A 19432-nucleotide genomic window follows, 5' to 3' on the forward strand; every position below is an offset into this window, starting at 1 on the left:
GGCAAACTGGGGGTGTTCAAACTGTAGATTGGCTGAGACCCAGCAACCCGATTTCAGCAAACCCAACAGAAGTCCAGCACAGGGAGAGACAACCCCTAGCAAAACCAGTGGCCTTAAGGAGTGAAGCTCTTTATTGTGGCATTGAAGTTGTCAGTCAAATTAATCCACAAACACCAGAGGTTTATGTCCAAAATGGAGACAGGAGTCCTGTAACCTTATTCGAATAAAGGGAGAGGCCATGGGGCATTTCCCCTGGGGTCTCTCAAATTTTTAGAGGACACAGCCTCCTAATTTCCCAGCCACATTTCCCTCTCTCTTCCCCCATTGGCTGAGGTACTTGACAGGTACAGACTTCCCAAACTGCCTCACACAGACCCCCTTCTAATGTATACCCCCCTCCCCCATTTTATTCTCCTATGGGATTTATGGTTCCTCCCATTGCTTCTTTCATCTCTCAGTATCTAGCTTTACCCACAGTTTGTTTATAAAGACAGGTCCCTCTCATTCCTTTCAAAGTGAAGTGCTCAACCTGGTTTGGAGCGGCTTCACAAGGAAGCATCACACCCTCAACTCCCTTTTTCCCCTAGTTCAGAAGCCAGCCGGTGGCCTCAGATCCCCTTTTCCCTACATTCTGCAGGAGGTTTGTTCCCTGTGTGCCACACACAGAGCTCACAGATACTCCTGGCGCCGCTGCAGAGCCTGGAGCCAGCACACAGGAGAGGACGGGGCAGCAGCAGTGCAGGAGGGGAGAGCAGCCCAGCAAAGTGGCACCTGTTGTCAGGAGAAGCCAAGGCTTGTGTCAGCCTGCTGAAAATGTTTCCCCTTCGACCTTGGCGACCTTTCCCATCACACTTTATGAGGCAGACTGCTCCCATTAAGTGCCACTTGATCCTCTGCTAATGCAGCAGTTATGAAAGGCCCATAGCACTTGTCACTAGGATAAACACCTTCTGAGCGAGAGAAGCTGTGGGGAAGGGGTACACACACCCTCCCCTCTGATCCCTCACGTCCCTTCCCTGTCTGTCCATCACCACTGGCACAGCCCCTGGTTTGGAGCAGGAAAGCTGAGCCTGGCTGCAGCACTGCCCTGCCTCTGCTGCCAGGGCCTGCATGATTACACAGAGAGGGGCTGCTTGGGTTAGGCAGACATTGCCCTGCAAGAGAGGGATTCAGGACACAGCACTGGGTGTGTACTGTCTCTTCAATCCTGCAGATCACACAAGCTCAACCAGCTACGATGGGGACAGGTCCTGCTGAGGCCACCCCTGTCCAGTCAGGGCTCAGAGCCCTCTACAGCTTTAGCGTGCTCAGGAAAAAAGGCTCAAGGTGTGCCAGGGAAGGCTGGACATTAGGAGACATTTCTTCATAGAAAGGGTTATTAAACATTGCAAGGGGCTGCCGAGGGAGCTTTGAAGTCCCCAACCCTAGGAACAACTGGATGTGGCACTCAGTGCTCTGGGCTGGGTGAGGTGGGGGTTGAGCATAGCTTGGGCTCAATGATCTCAAAGGTCTTTTTCAACCTAAATGATTCTGTGACTCAGTCTCAGGGGAAGCATAAAAACACCTTCCCTGCTGGAATGCTCCTTGGCACTGCCCACAGCCTCTACAACTGTGGCTTGGCTGTTTGGGTAACCTGAGCAGGATCTCCAAGGGGCTGGCACTAATGGGGGGGTAGGTGGGCACTACTGCCCTGCAGGACTTGCCCAAAGAAAAGAAGAGCTTGAGGGCCAGGGCAGCCTGCTCAGAGTACAAACAAGCTGCTGTTAATTTCCTGCCAGCCAACCCTTCCAGGTCCTCCACATGCTCACAGGAGTGACCAGCACCAATTCTGTCACCCTTTGAGAAGGGTAGCTACATTGATTCTTCTACCCCAGAACAGGATTGGACACACACAGAATGTAGCTCATCATCCCTGTGGAGAGACTCCCAGAAAAGGGACTGACTTTGGAAGAAATAGCACACGTGGGCAGATTTTAGCGAATTGAAAGGTTTTCACCATCTGCACTGGAATATTTGTCAAAGGAGAAGAAAAAGCAATCAAATGAAGTCCCTTTCTTTTCCAGAAGCTCTGGTGCACCAGTCCTGGCTCTCTGAACTGTGTCAGAGGCCTCCTGGGTCTCAGGGAGCAAGAGAGCTGTCAGCCAGCAGAAGTATCTGAGGTGTTTTCAGTAGCTGCGATGAATGGTGATGGTGGCAGCACTGTTTGGGCTGTGGGTTACCTGGTGAGAAGTGCTCAAGGCATGCACATTTCCCCTGTCCCGGTCTGACAAGGGCTGCATGGGCTGAGATTGCTTTGGGGCAAACAGGAGGTGAGTTGGCAGAGACACTTCAGTATTATCTGCTCTGGGTTTGAAATAAATCCCTTCTGGACCAGACATCTACGCAGGGGGCTTCTGCTGGTCACTAATCCCTGTGCAATGCCTTGAATCATGACTGTGTCACAGAACAGAAACACAGAAGGGAAGGAACTTTTGAAGTCCCTAATCCAAGCCCAAACTCTTCAAGAGCTCTACCTGCTCAGGCATTTTTGGCTCTTGTGGAAGCAAACTTAAAAAACAACAGTGGTTTGTAGGATCGCAGCTCTCCGCACCAGTAAGAGCTGGATACTGTGAACACAGTGGTGATCCCTGCTCCTGGGACACCCTGCAGAGCTGGGACCACTCCTGGGGACTATGGTCATTCCTGTATTATCCATCATGAGCATTCCCCAACAAGGAAAGCCTGGGAAGGAGCTATGAAATCTGCCTATTGCATCAAGTTCAATTTTCAGGAGAATTTCCCCTATTATCTAGCAGGAATGGGGGCAGTGAAAGAGACTCCCTCCACTGTCTTTGAATGTCTCCTGTCTTTCCACAGGAGACATTTCTGCCCATTTGACCTATGGCTGAGTGGCTTCCCCCCACAGCTTTCCCTTGCACAGAAAAGACAAATTGCACAGCTCTGGAAGATCAGACTGTTGAAATAAAAAGGGAGTGAAGTTATCTTAGCCCTCAGAAGAAATGTTCTGACGTGTGACTGCCCTCTATGTGGTGATAACGGGGTATAATTTATATGGGTAGAAATCCCTCTTCCCACTCTAACAATGTTTTGTTTGCTTTGTCCTGAATATTGAGCCCACTCATGCCCTGGAAATGATGGTTCAGAACACATGTGCAGAGTTCCTAACCCTGGGCAATGCCAAGAAGTTTCATCAGCTCAAATAAATATTCCTAACTCACCAGGAGAGGCCCTCATGCTTCAAATGTCTCACTTCCCTACCTGCCAACATTGGAACTCCATAAATAGGGCCAGCTGGGAGTGGAGCTGGGATGTGCACTGCCACCCACAAGATACCTATGAGGCCAGGCCACACTTGGAGGGAGCTCAGGGTGTAAAGAGCACAGCACCAGGCAGGAGAAGCCTGGCTCCCAAGGCTGGAGCAGTCTGGTGGATCACTGAGCACTCCAGAGCTCCCTCTGGAGCAAGCTGGCTATGAGTATTTCTCTGCTCTCACAGCACCTCTGCACTGCTTCAACACCTGCAGCAAGGCTCCAGTGGAGACTCCACATCCCTGCAGCAGACTATGGTTCAGGACATGCCCAGAACATCCAGTGCAGTGTTTGCTGATGTTGGTGTCAGTCTTTCCATCCCTGCCAGTGCATTCTGAAGCAGGATGTGACCACCTCCTGCCAGCACCTTCCCATAATCTACCAGTATCTTCCAGTGCAGATACCAGTTGGCATAGCAGCTCCCACCCCCTTTCCCAGCACAAAGGCTGCTCTCAGAGGTTTGTGATTCCCAGCACTGTAGGTCCCCCATGTTTCCACAGGAAGGATAAGCACAGCCCTCCACAGATGTTCTTCACTCCTACAGCCACGGGCTGAATCTTGCTCTGCATTACAAACTCCTCCCTGCATTACACAGCCCTCTGTCACTGAGCCCAGAACAGCAGTGGAAGGAAATGGGACTTTTGGCTCACTCCTACTGCTCCTGAGCCCATCTGTTCCACAGGGCCAGAACCATCCAGCACAGGGTCAGTGATGTGGAAGCACTCACTGGTGATGTAACCACCTGCACAGGTCATTCCTAACAAAAAACACCACTTGGAACCAACTCTTGAAATAATCCTGCCCAAAGAGAAAGCCATCACAGTAGAAATGTAGAGCAGGTTCTGTGTCCAGGTCCTCCTTTGTCTTCCCTTCCAAGGAGAAGGCTCTTTGACAAGTTAGAAATAACCTCTATCCAATCAGACCCTGCATGCTGGAGAAGCTGTTAATTGCCTCTTGAAGTCTTCTGTCAGCAACATTATCCTGTCCTGCCCTGCCCAACCTGGCCAGGGACTGTCCTGGTCAGTGGCTGCAGTGGGACATGGAGAAGGGGAAGGTGAAATATGATATGAGAAATAAAACCTATGGCAGCAAGCAATGCTAATAAAAAAATCGTGAGGGAAGTAGCATTCCAAGGAGGGGGGAATGCTGGGGGAGGAAAAGCATGGACCTCTCTTGACAAAGGTCCAGATAATTTTAAAAGGACCCAAGAAATTATATTTTAATGTCTATTTTTAATAGAACCTACAGTGTGCTGAGAGCACTGCCTGCCACACCACTATCTTGTTACTTCCCAAATTAGCAGCAAAATTATTAATTTAGACAGGAGGGAATAATTTTTAACAAAAGTGTCACTGCCTTCTGGGTAAGACATCTGACCTGGAAAGATCATGTCTAGGGAAACCCCACACCACAGACAATCCCTTGGGGCTAGGAGCCCCACAGGTGGAAACACAACAGCTTGGGGTAGTTCAGCACAGCTGGGTGACTGATAATGATGTCAGATGAGTGGAACACATCACTTTAATTGAACATAAATATATGTTTGTCACTACAGCTGACAACAAAAGATGTGGAGATAAAAATGACCAGTGTATTACTGGGAGCCCTTGGCAGCTTCCCACCTGCATGTCTGTGTTTGCTTTTCTGGTTTACATTTCATTTCATCCAAGCAATACAGAAATGAAAGGCTTGTACTCATTCCCTGTTCCTTTTCTAAGGGCTGCAAAAGCCCCTGACAAGCCCCCAGTTCTCTCTGCGCCGAGCCCGACAGGAGACAACCAGTTACTGGAGCTTCCCTGGCTCTCCTCCTCCCTGAGCTCCGCCCTGCAGCGAGAGGCAAAACTCCCACCCACACTGCTGGATCCACAGGGATGACCCATCTGGGGGCCCCAAATTAAAGGCTGATGGCAGAGCTGAGAAAGCACATTTAGTCGCACTGAGGGAGCCTGCCCACCCAGTAACATTTATGTTCTCTTCTGTGTCAGAGGAAATGAGCATATACTTTACTTGCACTGAAATCACTTCCTCCGAACACAGCTGAGTCACTTCTCCAAGCCTCTACTAAGATTTCTGGAGAGCATCCTGTTCCAAGGGGGCAAATACAGGTGGGATCCTGTAACCACAGTGCCCTCCCAGTCCCACCAAACAGAGAAATTAATCCTGCCCAGGGGTCTCCCCAGGAATTCTTTTATCCTTTCTGAAACAGAGCAGCTGTTTAACAGCAACTCAGCATGGCAGGTCAGAAGATGATGAATTCTGTATCCACTTGGGAATTTTTAGGGAAACAAAACCCCAACTGTGCAAATTGGAAGAAGTCTGAGACATGTGGTCCAATACTGCACTGAGCAACCCTTCCAAAGCATAGGGTCATCACTCCCCAAAGGCAGTGACCTCTATTAGCAAACACTTCATTGGTCTTTCCCTCCATTGTTCCTGCTGTTGGGACATGTGAATGAATCTCTTGTTTTACTTTGTTTGTGTGCATGGCTTTTGCTTTACTTATTAACTGATTTATCTCAAGCCACAAGATGTCTCACTTTCACTCCTCTGACTCTCTGCTCATCACACTGTGAAGGAGTGAGTGAGTGTGGGGCTGCCTTGGCCGCTGGGTTAAACCAGGACACCCACTGGGAGGCAGGAGGAGACCCCGACTATCAGCCCAGCTCCACAGCTCCAAGCTGGCCAGGTTTAAGGAGCAGTCACAGCATGAATGTACTGGGGTGACTGCAGCCCTCCTGTACAACCTTAGAAGGCAAAACCAAGCCCCAGAAGGCCTCATGCCAAAAATACACTTACGCATAATTGTTCATACAATTCCATCAAAAGTCTTGGATAAACTTATTTTTGGCTGAATCAGGTGTTACAGAAAAGGCTGCCAATGGCACTGATTCTCTGCCAAGTAAGGAGGAGCCAGACATCCCAGGACACCCCCGCGGAACAGGAGTGGGCGCAGCACAGAGCAGTCCCCAGAGGCTGCATCTACTCAGCCTCACAAACAGGATCCATCACAGCCATCCTGATTCTATTCCTTCCCCTCTTCCCTCACATCACACACATGGCAGGGGGAGGACAGTAGGGAGGGTGGCACTGCAGCTTCACCAGACATCTCTACATCCTAAGAGCTGGAAGCATCCACACTGTGGGCAGTGCTCTATACCCCTGGCTTGGAAGAAGAAAGTATTTTGGGTCTGGTTTTGCCAAGTCTCCACCTGCCTCAGGTCCATCAGAGCACAATTCCCTACCCCTTCCCATGGCAGCTCCCTCCCAGGAGGCTGAAGCTCTTGTTTGGTTCACAGCAGGACTGCACCACCACCCAGGTTCCAAGGCTCCAGGGAAGAGCATAGGCTCTTGAAAAATACCTCAGGTCACAGAGAATTCCCTCTTCCCTCTGTTTCCTTGGGAAATCAGGCAGGAGGAAGCAATGTGGGCCAGAGCACTGCTCTGGGGTGCAGCCACTCTCTCCTTTAGTCTCAGTACTGCAGAAGTCTTGGCTGAACCCAGAGGAGGCCCTGTTCCTCAGCCATCCTGTTTTACAGAGTCACAGAACCACAGAATCACTGAGGCTGGAAAAGACCCCTGACATCATTGAGTCTAACCTGTGACCAATGCCCACCTTGTCAACAAGACCATGGCACTGTGTGTCACTCCAGGCTTTCCTGAAACACCTCCAGGCATGGTGACTCAACCACCTCCCTGGGCACTGCATTCCAATATCTAATCACCACTTCTGAGAAGAAATTCTTCCTAATGTCCAATCTGAGCCTTCCCTGGCACAAGGTTTGTGACTGGCAGGGGCAGAAATTATTAAACACAGCACAGGTGGAGAAGCAGTGTTTAATAATTTCTGCCCCTAGACAGGAGACCACTGCCAGTGGGATAGCTCTGGGCTGGTGAGGGGGAACCAACCCACACATGGCTGACCCCAGAGCCATCCCATCACCAGCTGTGAGCGTCCTCCCCATCACACCTTCATGGCCACACAACTGTGACCCACAAGAACCAGCTCCAAATTCCGTTGTCCAGAGTTACCCTTCATGGCTGGGCATTAATGGCTGTTCTCTGCCTGTCCATGCCATGGGAGGTCATGCTGGACAGAGGGTCCTGCACAACCCCAGGCTGCATGTGCATGGCCCAAGGGCACACACTGACACTGGATCTCCCAGGTTATCAGAGCCCAGCCTGCTGGGCAGCCACATCTTCTGTCAGCTCCCACGCACACAGCAGCTGTTCCTGCCTGGGACTGACACTGTTTGTTCATTAATGTGTGCTCACAAATCTCCATGAGGCTTTTTAAGACCATCAGGTCTTTCAGGGTGAGAGAAGCCCTCAAGAATGGACCACCACAAGCAGCTCTTGTGACCCTCACGAGCTCTTCAACCACCCTCACAGAGCCCCTCCCAGTGCTGTGGTACCATTTGACTGAGGAAACAGAGGCACAGCACCACAAACCACTTCCTTGGAGCTGGAAAGGAGCTGACAGCATAAAGAGAAGTAGAATTGCCATTATTTGGTCTAACTACCCGTCCTGCACAAGGAAGAGAGTCCCACAGGTTGGCCCAATGCCCAGGCACCCTAGATTTTTCTCTTGTCAGCTTACAATTCCCAAAGCATTTCATTTCATAGGCAATAGAAAGACCAAATAATCTTGTTGCAGGTGAAGAATGAAATTTCTTCCCCCTGAATTATAGGATGCTTTTTATAATGGCAGGATGTATTTCTAGAATATTTACAAGTCAATGAATCTGTTCACAATTTAAAATAAACTGCCCTTTAAATATGTGCCAGCTGCTGTGACCCCGGTGCTGGGCCGGAAGGAGGTTTGCAGTGTTGTCACCAACACCCTTGTCCAGAGGGAACAAGGACAAGCTGTTCCTGTGTGTCCTCAGCCACTGCTGTTAACAAAAATGCCACCTGTCCTTCAAATTGACACCATGAGTGCCAGCAAGGCCTAATTACGTGGGTAAAGGGACAGGAACAGGGCAGGGTATTAACAGCTGTTGCATTTCCCCTCTTTTACACGTTCGTGTTTGTCTCCTATCGCCCATTCCCTCTCCCTCTGTGTCACGTGAATTGTTTGGCCTCTATTCCCAGGGCACTGCCCATGGAAGGCTCCTCTGAGGCACCTCTCACCTTAGTGCTGCCAGAAAAGTGGGAATGAACACCCCAGAAATCAGGAATGAACAGCCCCACGGTGTCGCTGGTAGTCCCAGTCTCCAAAGCCTCTTCCCAGACCCTGTGTGTGTCACAGATCCCTACAGGGTGGTGTCAGTGGCTAACATCAACCCAAATTACTGGGAATTCAGGGCAAGATCTCTATAGGATTCAGAACCCATTGCTGGAGAGATTTTTGAAGGCACCTGCATTCAGCACACACAGAAATTCAGGAAACATGACCACATGTGTTGGGTGTGTGCAGTGGTGCACTTAGGAATGAGGACAAGACTGAGCAACAGGTAGGAAAAAATAAAGCAGCAAATCCTGCTCCCTTCAGACAAACTCACTTTTCCCACTGCTGCTGGGCTTTAAACACAGCAACAGGGATGACATCCAGGACATAACTGAGCCTGCTGCATCCCAGTTATCTGGGACAGACAAAAAGGCAGCTTTGCCAGGGGGAAAGTCAGCAAGGAAACAGGAAACAGTCTCCTGGAAGTGTGTGTGAGATCTCCCACTCATCACTGCAGGAAGTGTACATGCAACTCACTCTCCCATCCAAGAATTCTGAAAACAGCCTCTTGGAAAAGGAACTTGAACTGAAATGCAACTTTCAAACTCATCCTGTATTGGGCCAGTCTGTTTTTGAGGTGCTCACCCAAAAAACCTGATCCCTGGATGTGGTCCCTCATCTGCCTAGGCCATTCCTTTACTTCCTCCAAAGGCATTTCCAGGGTCTTGTCACCAGTCCAGGCTGCTTCCTCCAAGTGTCTTCTGTAGCCCCACAAGAAGCAGTGGTACGGACCTTTGGTCTGCAAAAGACACAGAAGAACAGATTGCTGTGACAACAGGTATGTCAGAGACAAAAACACCTCCTCACCAGCCAGAAGAAAGTCAGTCACAGAAAATCCCTGTGGCCATGGGCTTTTAAACCTGAAAAAACTCACCTGTGTCACAGCATTGAGTGTCCCGTGAGCAGGCCCAGGGTTCTACTCTGAAGAAGTAGAAGCTCTGATTTAGCACCAAAGAGCTTCTTTCACTCAGCAACACTGGAGTAGGAGGAAGGAATTAGAAGTCCTTTGCGCATCTAATACCCAGGATTATCCTCATGGAATGTTTCCTTGGATCAGTCCAGCTGATTTAGACTACTATCCTATACAGACTCCAGTGAGTGGGAGTAGAATGCAGCCATGGGAGGGCCAGGATTTTAAACATTACAGCAATGGGTGAGAAAACTCTTCAGAATATTATTTATGAGACTATGTAAAAGAACATGCAGTGACAGGACAAGGGTGAATGGCTTCAAACTGAAAGAGAGTAGGTTTACATGAAGTAATAGAAAAAAATTCTTGCCTGTGAGGATGGGGAGGCCCTGGCCCAGGTTGCCCAGAGAAGCTGTGGTTGCCCTGTCCCTGGAGGTGTCCAAGGCCAGGCTGGATGGGGCTTGGAGCAACCTGGGATAGTGGAAGGTGTCCCTGCCCAGGGCATGGGGTGGGATGGGATGAGTTTTGAGGTCCCTCCCAACTGAAACCACCCCATGACTTTATGACTCTAAGGAAGCACTTTTTCATTAGTAATTCCTATGCCAGGGGCATGGAACAGTGTGGGACATTTTAAAACCTAGCAGTGTCCATAACTTATACATTCTACAAGCCCTAAAACAAGCAGTCTCAATTATTTACTCATTTCTAGAAAGTTAAAACTATCGGAAAGAACTATCTGCCAAACAGACATTTACCCTCTGATCTACACCTATTTCTGGCTGAATGTATCTCACCTTGCTATTTTCACTTTTATTTTCATCAAAGGAGCAAACTCTGTCAAGACTGGGAACACCCTCCCATGAGGTGTCCATGCCAGGTCGGTTCAGGAAGGACATTGAGGGGCTGGAGAGAGTCCAGAGCTGGGAATGGAGCTGTGGGAGGGTCTGGAGCACCAGGGGTGGCTGAGGGAGCTGGGAAAGGGGCTCAGCCTGGAGAAAAGGAGGCTTGGGGGGACCTTCTGGGTCTGCACAACTCCTGACAGGACGGGACAGCCGGGATGGGGTTGGCCTCTTCTGCTCCCAGGGAACAGGGACAGGACAGGAGGAAATGTCATGAAGATGTACCAGGAAAGGTTCGGGTTGGACATCCAGAGGAATTTCTGCATGGAAAGGGTGGTCAGGCATTGGAAGGGACTGCCCAGGGACTCCAGGTGGTGGAGTCCTCGTTCCTGGAGGTATCCAAGGAACGCCTGGACATGACAATAAGTGCTCTGGACTGGATGACAAGATGGGGGTCTGGCATAGGTTGGACATGATGATCTCAGGGGTCTTTCCAAAACTAGTTGATTTTGTGATTCTATTTCTAGAAGTTAAACCAGGCGTTTGGGTCTCTTCTTTTTCCATCAAGGGATATTTTTTACCTGAAAAAAATTAGGTCCTGACTTTATCCAGCAACACAGACCAGGTAAATCTGCACCAGGTAAAGCAGCAAAGTGCCAGAGAAGCAGGTAAGCCCCTTCAGAGGAAAGCTAATATATTTAGGAACAATTTGATGGGTGAGGGTATGGGTGTTAACGTCTTTGAAATGGGTCTTAACGTATCTGCTAACCTTGGGCAGCAGGTTTGTTGCAGAGCCCAGACAGCTTGGCTCCTGAAACAGACAGTGTCTGCACAAGCCTGAACTTTGGGGTAAAATAATGAGTTCAAAGGCGTTCATGTGGTAGGCAATTCTGGAAGGCTGTACCTTCCTAGTACCTCGGCCAATGGGGAAAGGAAGAGGCAACATGGAGCCCAGAGTTTGGAATAAAAGGAGGCTGTGCCCTCCAAAATTCGGGAGAGAAAGGTCCGTGGGTGTGTGCTTTGATGGACTTTCTCCCTTTATTGGAATGAAGTTGCAGGACTCCTCTCTCTCCTGTTTGGACATAAACCTCTGGCGTTTGTAGAATTTTCCTGACACCCTCCATCCCTCCAGCTCTGAATGGAACCTCCTGGGAGCTGCCACCGGAGCAAAGCCAAGGCTTGGGGGTGTTTGCACACCTGAGGGGTGCCGACACGGAAAGTGGGGCAAACCCGAGGTACTACAAGAACCACGTCTGAGGCATGTTCTCTGGGCAAACACCAGACACTGTGGCCTTGGAAAGGCACAATGTTCCTCTTGGCACAAGGACCGGGCTTTTAAAATCAGTCACAAGTCTCAAACACAAGAGGTTTGTAGCAAGACCGCAGCCTTTGAAACTGAAGGCGCACTGATATCATCTATAACCACAAATCAGCCAAAACCAGAAGCAAGGGCACCACTGCGGCCAGGGCTTTTCCCTCTCATAGTCACAGGACCACCGTCGGTGGGAGGGGAGAGCAGAGCCATGACGGGAGAATGGGGTGTGAGGGGGAAACGCAGACTGCGAGAGAAGAGAGGCCATGACGGGAGAGCGGGGCCGTGAGGGGAGAAGGGGGTGTAAGGGGAAAACGGGGATGTGAGGTGAGAAGGGGCTGAGAAGGAGCGGGGCTATCCCGCATCTCAGCCCCAGGATGAAGAGGCGCAGCCCCAAAGGCGCTGCCCCGGGAAGCCAGGCGGGAACTGCGCGGGCCACATCGGCCGAAGGCCCCTCCGGCAACGGCAACGGCAACGACCGGCGACGCCATAGCATCCCCTCAGCTCTGCGGGACGCGGGCCGCCCTCAGCACGGGCTGGGCTGCCTGCTCTCCGATTGGCCAGCGGAGCTGTCCGTCACTGGGCGTCACGCTCCATGGCCAAATGGGCACGCGGGGAGGGTCTGGCCGGGCCTGCAGGGCGGGGCTGCGCTCGGGCTGGAGCGAGCGGCAGGTAAGGGGCAGATGTGGGGTGGGTATGGCCATGGCCATGGCCATGGCCGGGGGCTGAGGGGCGTTGGGCCCCGGCCCTGCTCCTTCTGCTCCTGCTCCGCTCCCCTCCCCGCACCTGGGGCGGGACCGTGCGGGGCTGTGCAGGACCCGGGGCTCGCGGCGCGGCGGTGGCTTGCACTGCCGGAGGCATCTCGGGTGGGACCGGGCGGTGGAAGCCCCTGGAGGGCTGAGGGGGCATCCGGGCCCTCGGCGGGAATTGGGTCCGGCCCTGCCCTGGGTCCGGGTAGGTGTAGGGGGTGGTTCGAGCACAGGTCCGGGGAGGGAAACGGGCTGGAGTCTTAGAAGTGCTCCATGTGATGTTCACAGAATCATCCCAGAATGGTTTGGGTGGGAATAAAGCTCATGCAGTCCTAACCCCTGCTGCGGCCAAGGACCACGAGACCAGGCTGCTCCAAGCCCCGTGCGGCCTGGCCTTGGACACTTCCAGGGCTGGGGAGGTTAAAGATGAGGTGATTACTGGGCAGTCCCAGGGAGAAGAGGGGGTGGTTGTGTGCAGCCATGCTCTGGACAGCCTTTTGGGGGGGTCATCCTGGGAGCTGTCACACTCACAGCCCCCGAGAACTTCACCTCAGCCGTGCACCTTCTGCTGTGCTTACTGCGCTGGCGGGTTTTGGTCCAGATGCAGCTGGTTTTGGCTGCGTGGCTGTTGTGGCCTGGGCTGATGGTCTGGAAAAAATAGCTCTAAGGCATGTGTGCATGCGTCCCTTTGCTGTCAAATAAATTGGACATAAATGTGCCTTAATCATCCTTTGTGTGGTTGAGGATGTTCTGCAGTTCATGGTGCGTGAACTCTGCCCAGGTTCTAAGTTTTTGTTTATGGTATAATAGATCACGTGTTTTCCCCTCCTATTTTTAAAAGTGACATTCATGAGTTGTTCAGATATTCTGAACTCAGCTGAGAGCTGGGCATTGCATGCCCAGCAATGGTACATGCCCCACTGTTGTGTTAAAAATTCAGACAAAAGTCCAGACCCACTTAAAATGGGTAGCATGCACTGGGCAGCTTAGACAGTCCTGTTCCCCAGATCCATGATGAAGATCTGAACCCCTGATGTACAGGGGAGTCTCCCTGGAAAGGATCATTGTTTGAGGAGATTTTTGAAGCTGTGGTGCAAAACCTTAATAAATCGTGGGATGAGGTGATAAGACTGGAATGCATTTTGGAGGTCTGGCAGCTTATTAGAAGTTGCTGGTGTTTTGTTTAGATAAAGAAGAAAGGAACTTGGTATTTGTAATCCATTATGTGAATCCAAAGTGTTGACTAAAGATAAAGCAAAGGGGATGGAATATTGCAGTGATTTAAATCCCAGTGGAATCAGGTCAGGTGATGGAGTACAAGTACCTGGAGTAAGCTGTGGGATTACCTGGGAGCTGATTAATGAAGGTGTAAATTCCCTTCCCCTTCCTCTGCTGAAACAGCTCTTCCCTGCTGTCCCAAGGTCCCCCAACACCCGCTCCACCTTTTCTCTCTGAGGGTGAATGCCAGGCTGACCAAGGCAAACTTGCCTTTTGTGGCACAGGGAATAAATTCATATTCTTATGGACTTATGGAAGCACACATCTCTGGAACAATTTATCCACACACATGGGGGCTGGAAGGAGATAATCTTTAGGGTCCCTTCCAGCCCAGCCCATTCTGTGATATGTAGCAAAAGGCGTTAATGAATTCACCAAGCTACCAGCTTGAAGTAATTTTAAAATCAGGATTTACTGAACAAGTATCTTGAGATAAAGGAGGTTTAGGAATTGGTTTGGAATACTTAGGAATATTCCACCCCTTTCCCATAGCTCATGACAGGAAAATACATAATTCCCTTCAGCAGCAAGACTTTGAGTGTCGGAAGATGAATGATTTGCCATTCAAGGCAGTGCAGCAGGGAGGCCCCAGTGTATTGCTTTAGGTCACCCTTGCACCTAGTTCTGCATCTTCTAGTGAGCAAAACTGTCAGCACCAAAATATCTGCAGCTGGGCTCCAGGGTAGTAAGAGATGAACAGGAGGTTTTCTGCAAGTCCAGTTGTAAGGAAATCAGCAATATTTTTGCAGGGCTGGGGTAGTTTAGATGTGTGGCTGTACAGGGTGGAAGCTCTTCTGACAGGAGCGTTGTTGGTTTCTGGCTGGCATCAGCTGAGATTCAGGAACAAATTTCTTCTTCCTGGGCAAAACAGAGGCAAGTGGGCTAAAAAAAAAAATCTCCTGACTACCTCATTGTGGCTGCATTCAGCTGAGATGCTCTATCCTGGATGTGAATTTTGTTCCCTCAGGCTCCCAGGATGTTTGCCCAGAGCTCCCGGAACTCTGTGAGCCCCATGCTGCTGCTGGTGCTGCTGGGCTGTGTCCTGTGTCCCCCAGCACAGGCCAGCAAGGTGGGTGACACCGAGCCACGTGTGGGGCACAGCAGAAGTGGGGTGTGAGGGGACAGAGCTGTGTCCCCTCCTTCACATGGCTCCTGTGTCCTGCAGAGCTCTGAGGACATTCGCTGCAAGTGCATCTGCCCCCCGTATCGCAACATCAGCGGGCACATCTACAACAAGAATGTGTCCCAGAAGGACTGGTGAGTGAGTGAGCAGCCTCGGGTCGGTCCGTGACAGGCAGGCTCTGGAGTTCCCAGCTGATGCTGAGAACGGATTCCCTGCCTGTATGTTTGCAGAGGGAACTGCTTTGGTGTTCAACCTAGGCCAGGGGCATTTTCTTAAACACAAATTGAGGAATCTGGAATGATACGTTTACCTACCGCTCTTGGCAGACGTAGTGTGTGCCCTCCAATCCTTTCCACCTGGACTGGATCCCTGCAAAAGCTGCTGAGGGACAATCTATCCCAGGGACTTTGGGCAGCTAGGCTGTGAGGGGAGCTCTTAACACCAGATCAGTCTTATCAGCCTGACCGGAAAACTGGGACACAGACAAAGTCACCCCAGTGTCCTTGCACAGAGCACTGCTTTCAGCTTGTGCTGCTGCTGATTGTGGTTGGTTTGTGCTGCAGCAACTGTCTGCACGTGGTGGAGCCCATGCCAGTGCCCGGGAATGACGTGGAGGCCTATTGCCTGCTCTGCGAGTGCAAGTACGAGGAGCGCAGCACCACCACCATCAAGGTACCTGAGCTCAGGCCCGCGCCCGTGTCCTGCCCCCTGCTGTGCCACACAAGCCCAGGGTGACTGCAGTCACTGGCTGTGCCCTGCCCCTTGCCGTGCCACAGCGCTGGCACTGCCACACCGGTAGGTTCCTGGACAAGAGCCCAGAAAGTTTTCTTTAAGAAAGGAAACCGTCACAGCCAGTACATGGTGGCAGTGCCAGGGGCTCACTCTACAACTCTCTGAAAGAAGGCTGTAGCCAGGTGGGGGTTGGCCTCTTCTCCCAGGCAGCTAGTGACAGGACCAAGAAGACGTGGTCTTAAGCTGCACCAGGGGAGGTTTAGGTTGAACATTAGTAAGAATTTCTTCACAAAAAGGGTGTTGGATACTGGAAGGGGCTGCCCAGGGAGTCACTGTCCCTGGAGGTGTTCAAGGAACAACTGGATGTGGCACTGAGTGCTCTGGGTGGGGTGACAAGGTGGGGATTGGTCACGGGTTGGATTCCATGATCTCAGACATATTCTCCAACCTCACTCAGTGATTCAGGGATTCTGTGATTTCTGTGATTCCGTGTTTGAGGCAGGGGCATTCCTGGTAGTCAGGAGCTGTGTGGGAGCCCAGTCTTCTTGCTGGGGATGTGGACAAGTGTGACAAGGGTGCCAAGCATCTCTGATCAGGGCCCCATCTTGTTGTCCCTTATGTGCAGAACATGCCCTCAGTTGGCGTGAGAGAGTTTTCTTTAAGAAAGGAAACCGTCACAGCGAGTACATGGTGGCAGTGCCAGGGGCTCACTCTACAACTCTCTGAAAGAAGGCTGTAGCCAGGTGGGGGTTGGCCTCTTCTCCCAGGCAGCTAGTGACAGGACCAAGAAGACGTGGTCTTAAGCTGCACCAGGGGAGGTTTAGGTTGAACATTAGTAAGAATTTCACAAAAAGTGTGTTGGATACTGGAAGGGGCTGCCCAGGGAGTCACTGTCCCTGGAGGTGTTCAAGGAACAACTGGATGTGGCACTGAGTGCTCTGGGTGGGGTGACAAGGTGGGGATTGGTCACGGGTTGGATTCCATGATCTCAGACATATTCTCCAACCTCACTCAGTGATTCAGGGATTCTGTGATTTCTGTGATTCCGTGTTTGAGGCAGGGGCATTCCTGGTAGTCAGGAGCTGTGTGGGAGCCCAGTCTTCTTGCTGGGGATGTGGACAAGTGTGACAAGGGTGCCAAGCATCTCTGATCAGGGCCCCATCTTGTTGTCCCTTATGTGCAGAACATGCCCTCAGTTGGCGTGAGAGAGTCAGCACACTTTGTGCTGTGATGGCACAACCTTGGCCTCCTGGCAAGAGCTAGAGACTCTTGTGAGCAAAATGAAAACAAGAGATCAAACATCAGATGCAGCTGCAAAGGACCTTCCTGACCTCTGTGGTGCTTCTTATCTACACTGCTTATTCTTTCCCCCTGCACTATCCTCAACTGCAGGTGATCATCATCATCTACCTGTCCGTGGTGGGGGCCCTGCTGCTCTACATGGCGTTCCTGGTGCTCGTGGACCCCCTGATCCGCAAGCCAGACCCCTATACCCAGCCCCTGCACAATGAGGAGGACAGCGAGGTGAGGGGGCAAGGGGTGCAGACAGGGGGAAAGGAGAATGTGGGACAGGGAAACAGTGACCTGCTTGTCTCCTCTGATCCGCTGAGTGACCAGCACTGCTGCTTTGTGGGTACTTACACAGGTGAACATTTGGATCTCTGCACATCATGCAGAGGCACATGGAATATTCAGAGTTCTGTGTAACGACCCCAAGGCAAGCCTTGCCCTCAGAGGCAGAGGGGACTTTGTAGCAGCTGGCCTGAATTTGGTTTGTCCATCTAGAGGGAAAAAAAAGTCAAACAGTTTGTGCAGTGTCCCAGATGGAGTTTTGTGGTGCTGAGCTTCCAGGGAAGCATGAGCTTAAGTGTCAGCTAAAACATCTTCTAGACACTTAAAACACTGGCCTATGAGGTGCTGTTTGATCCTGCTCTGGGGCTGGGCCTTGGGTTGTATCCAGGCTGCTGTTCCTTGTGCTCCTGTGCTGCGGTTTGCCCAGAGCACAATTTCATTCAAACCCCATCTTTTTGTGCAACGCTGGTGTACAAACCGTGGGCAAAATGATTAAGACCCAGTAGCAAAGAAAGAGCCACTCTCCCTCTTTCTCTCTGTCACACACTAGTTTTGGGGGAGGAAAAATTTCTTGCTACATAAAATTAATGCAGTTGCAGCACTGGGTTAGATTGTCCTATTTGTACTTTGTTGTGAGTATAAACTATTTGGCCCAATTCCTTCATACTCGGATGTGAGGAGCAGCTGCTCCAGTGTCCACAGTCTATCCATTGCCTCGCTCTGCTGAAAAAGGAGGTCCTGCAGGAGGAGATGAATTGTATCCCAAAGTCATGGGTTTGCAGCAGTAATTCAGATCCAGGTGCACATGGTAAATGCCTGGTGCTAAGTGATATTTATCTCACTCCAGTATGCTGGACTAAGTCCTCTGAGATAGGCCTTGTTCCTGTGCCACTATGGATCTCCATCCATTGTCACCTGGTTTTAGTGAGGGGATGTGGTTCACCTTGGCACTGTGGTCCTTGTAGACTCCAAGAGTGGTTTCCAGCAGAGCTCTACACTTCGTGCAGTTCCTCTGCTGGGAACTTTTGTCTGGAGTCGTGGGTGATCCCCAAGAGCAAGGACTTGAGGGCTGATGTTGAGGAGCTCTGAAAAGGAGGTTTTTCATCAGAACGACTCAAACCTTGAACTGCTCTTTCAGGTGCAGTTTCTCCCCAAGTCAGCTGCCTCCCTCTGTGCTTGGGCTGGGCATTGCCTGGTCTCCAGCCCCATTCCTTTCCTTGCAGGACACTCACTCCCTGGCCGCAGTACCCACCCTGGCTGGTGCCAGGGCCAACACAGTGCTGGAGCGGGTGGAGGGGGCACAGCAGCGCTGGAAGCGGCAGGTGCAGGAGCAGAGGAAGACGGTGTTCGACCGGCACAAGATGCTGAGCTAGGCCCTGCTGTGCCCTGCCGCATCAGGACACCCCAGCGTTGGAATGGAACCTCCAGCCCTCCCTGATTCACCATCTCTAGAGGGAGCAGCAGCCCCAAAGGCTTCTCTGGTCGTGTCCCCTGCCCTTTCCCTGCCCAGCCACGCTGGCCCCTGGGCTGCCCTGTGGAGCTCGGCCGAACACGGGACTCCATCAGCCCACCCCAGCAGGGACAGGGGCTGGGAACGGAGTGCTGCAAGCTGGCTCAGTCCTCCTGGGATAAAAATGGTGGGATAATTTTGATGTGGGATAAATTATGTCATGTTTTTCCAGGATACAGCAGCCACCTCCTCCTCCTCCATCAGTGTGCACTGATGGTCCTTGGGCATTGTGGTGCTGAGCCACACAGGAACAGCACAAGAACAAAGGGGAGGGGGTTTCTGCCAGTGCGCACTGCTGCTTCTGCTTATCCTGATGTAAATGGAGAGATTTCCATACCTCTGGAGTCTGTCCAGGTTTACACCAGCATAATTGAGACTGCAGCTTGCTTCTGGGCATGTGATATCACAAAACCTGTTAGTACCTACATCAGTAAGAGTCCAACAGGTAAAAAGCTGATTTACATTTCTATCTTTTTGCGCTTTACCAGTAGATAAAAACTTCCTGGGGTGAAACCTCTTGAGTTGTACCCATACTGGTGACCTTTGGTGTTCTCCCGCAGTGGGCAGCAGCATTTGTGTCCAAGAGAACTGGGGCACAGGCTCTCCTGGAGCACTAGAAACACTTGTCAGGGCCCTGGGAAGTGGACACTTGTGCTACTCAGAACACTCCAAGAGCTCTGACAGGGCTTGGGCTCTGTGGAGGAAGCTGCAGTGGTTCTGCCGTGTGTATTGATCCCACTGAGAACATTTGGAGTTTATGGTCTAGCACCTCCATATTAAATGCAAAGATCTACTACCTGAGTGGGTTTTTTTTAGGGGAAAAACCCCATCTGGTTTTTTGGTCTGGGGCTCTCCTGGGTCTGGGGTCCAGG

General features: G+C 51.3%; 1 protein-coding gene across 2 annotated transcripts; it reads left to right on the forward strand.

Annotated features, from left to right (window-relative positions):
• Nucleotides 1-12224: 12224 nt before the first annotated feature.
• Nucleotides 12225-19354, forward strand: TMEM9 (transmembrane protein 9). Of its 2 annotated transcripts, none has more exons than XM_041422512.1 (6): nucleotides 12225-12268; nucleotides 14591-14692; nucleotides 14789-14880; nucleotides 15310-15418; nucleotides 16871-17002; nucleotides 18274-19354. In XM_041422512.1, the coding sequence occupies exons 2-6, from the start codon at nucleotides 14600-14602 to the stop codon at nucleotides 18421-18423; spliced, it is 576 nt and encodes a 191-aa protein (XP_041278446.1). In that variant the 5' UTR covers nucleotides 12225-12268; nucleotides 14591-14599; the 3' UTR covers nucleotides 18424-19354. The 2 variants fall into 2 exon arrangements, with proteins under 2 accessions (XP_041278446.1, XP_041278447.1); XM_041422513.1 differs by lacking the exon at nucleotides 12225-12268 and adding an exon at nucleotides 12529-12550.
• The last annotated feature ends 78 nt before the right edge of the window (nucleotides 19355-19432 follow it).

Source organism: Onychostruthus taczanowskii, unplaced genomic scaffold (assembly GCF_017590055.1).
Source record: "Onychostruthus taczanowskii isolate IOZ18803 unplaced genomic scaffold, ASM1759005v1 scaffold74, whole genome shotgun sequence".
NCBI classification, from domain to species: domain Eukaryota; kingdom Metazoa; phylum Chordata; class Aves; order Passeriformes; family Passeridae; genus Onychostruthus; species Onychostruthus taczanowskii.

Excerpts from the sequence above, each read along its gene's own strand:
- TMEM9 (XM_041422512.1), top strand. The coding sequence starts at position 14,600 with ATGTTTGCCCAGAGCTCCCGGAACTCTGTGAGCCCCATGCTGCTGCTG. Across the intron at positions 15,419-16,870 it reads GCAGCACCACCACCATCAAG|GTGATCATCATCATCTACCT; the intron begins GTACCTGAGCTC and ends CCTCAACTGCAG. Across the intron at positions 17,003-18,273 it reads ACAATGAGGAGGACAGCGAG|GACACTCACTCCCTGGCCGC; the intron begins GTGAGGGGGCAA and ends CTTTCCTTGCAG.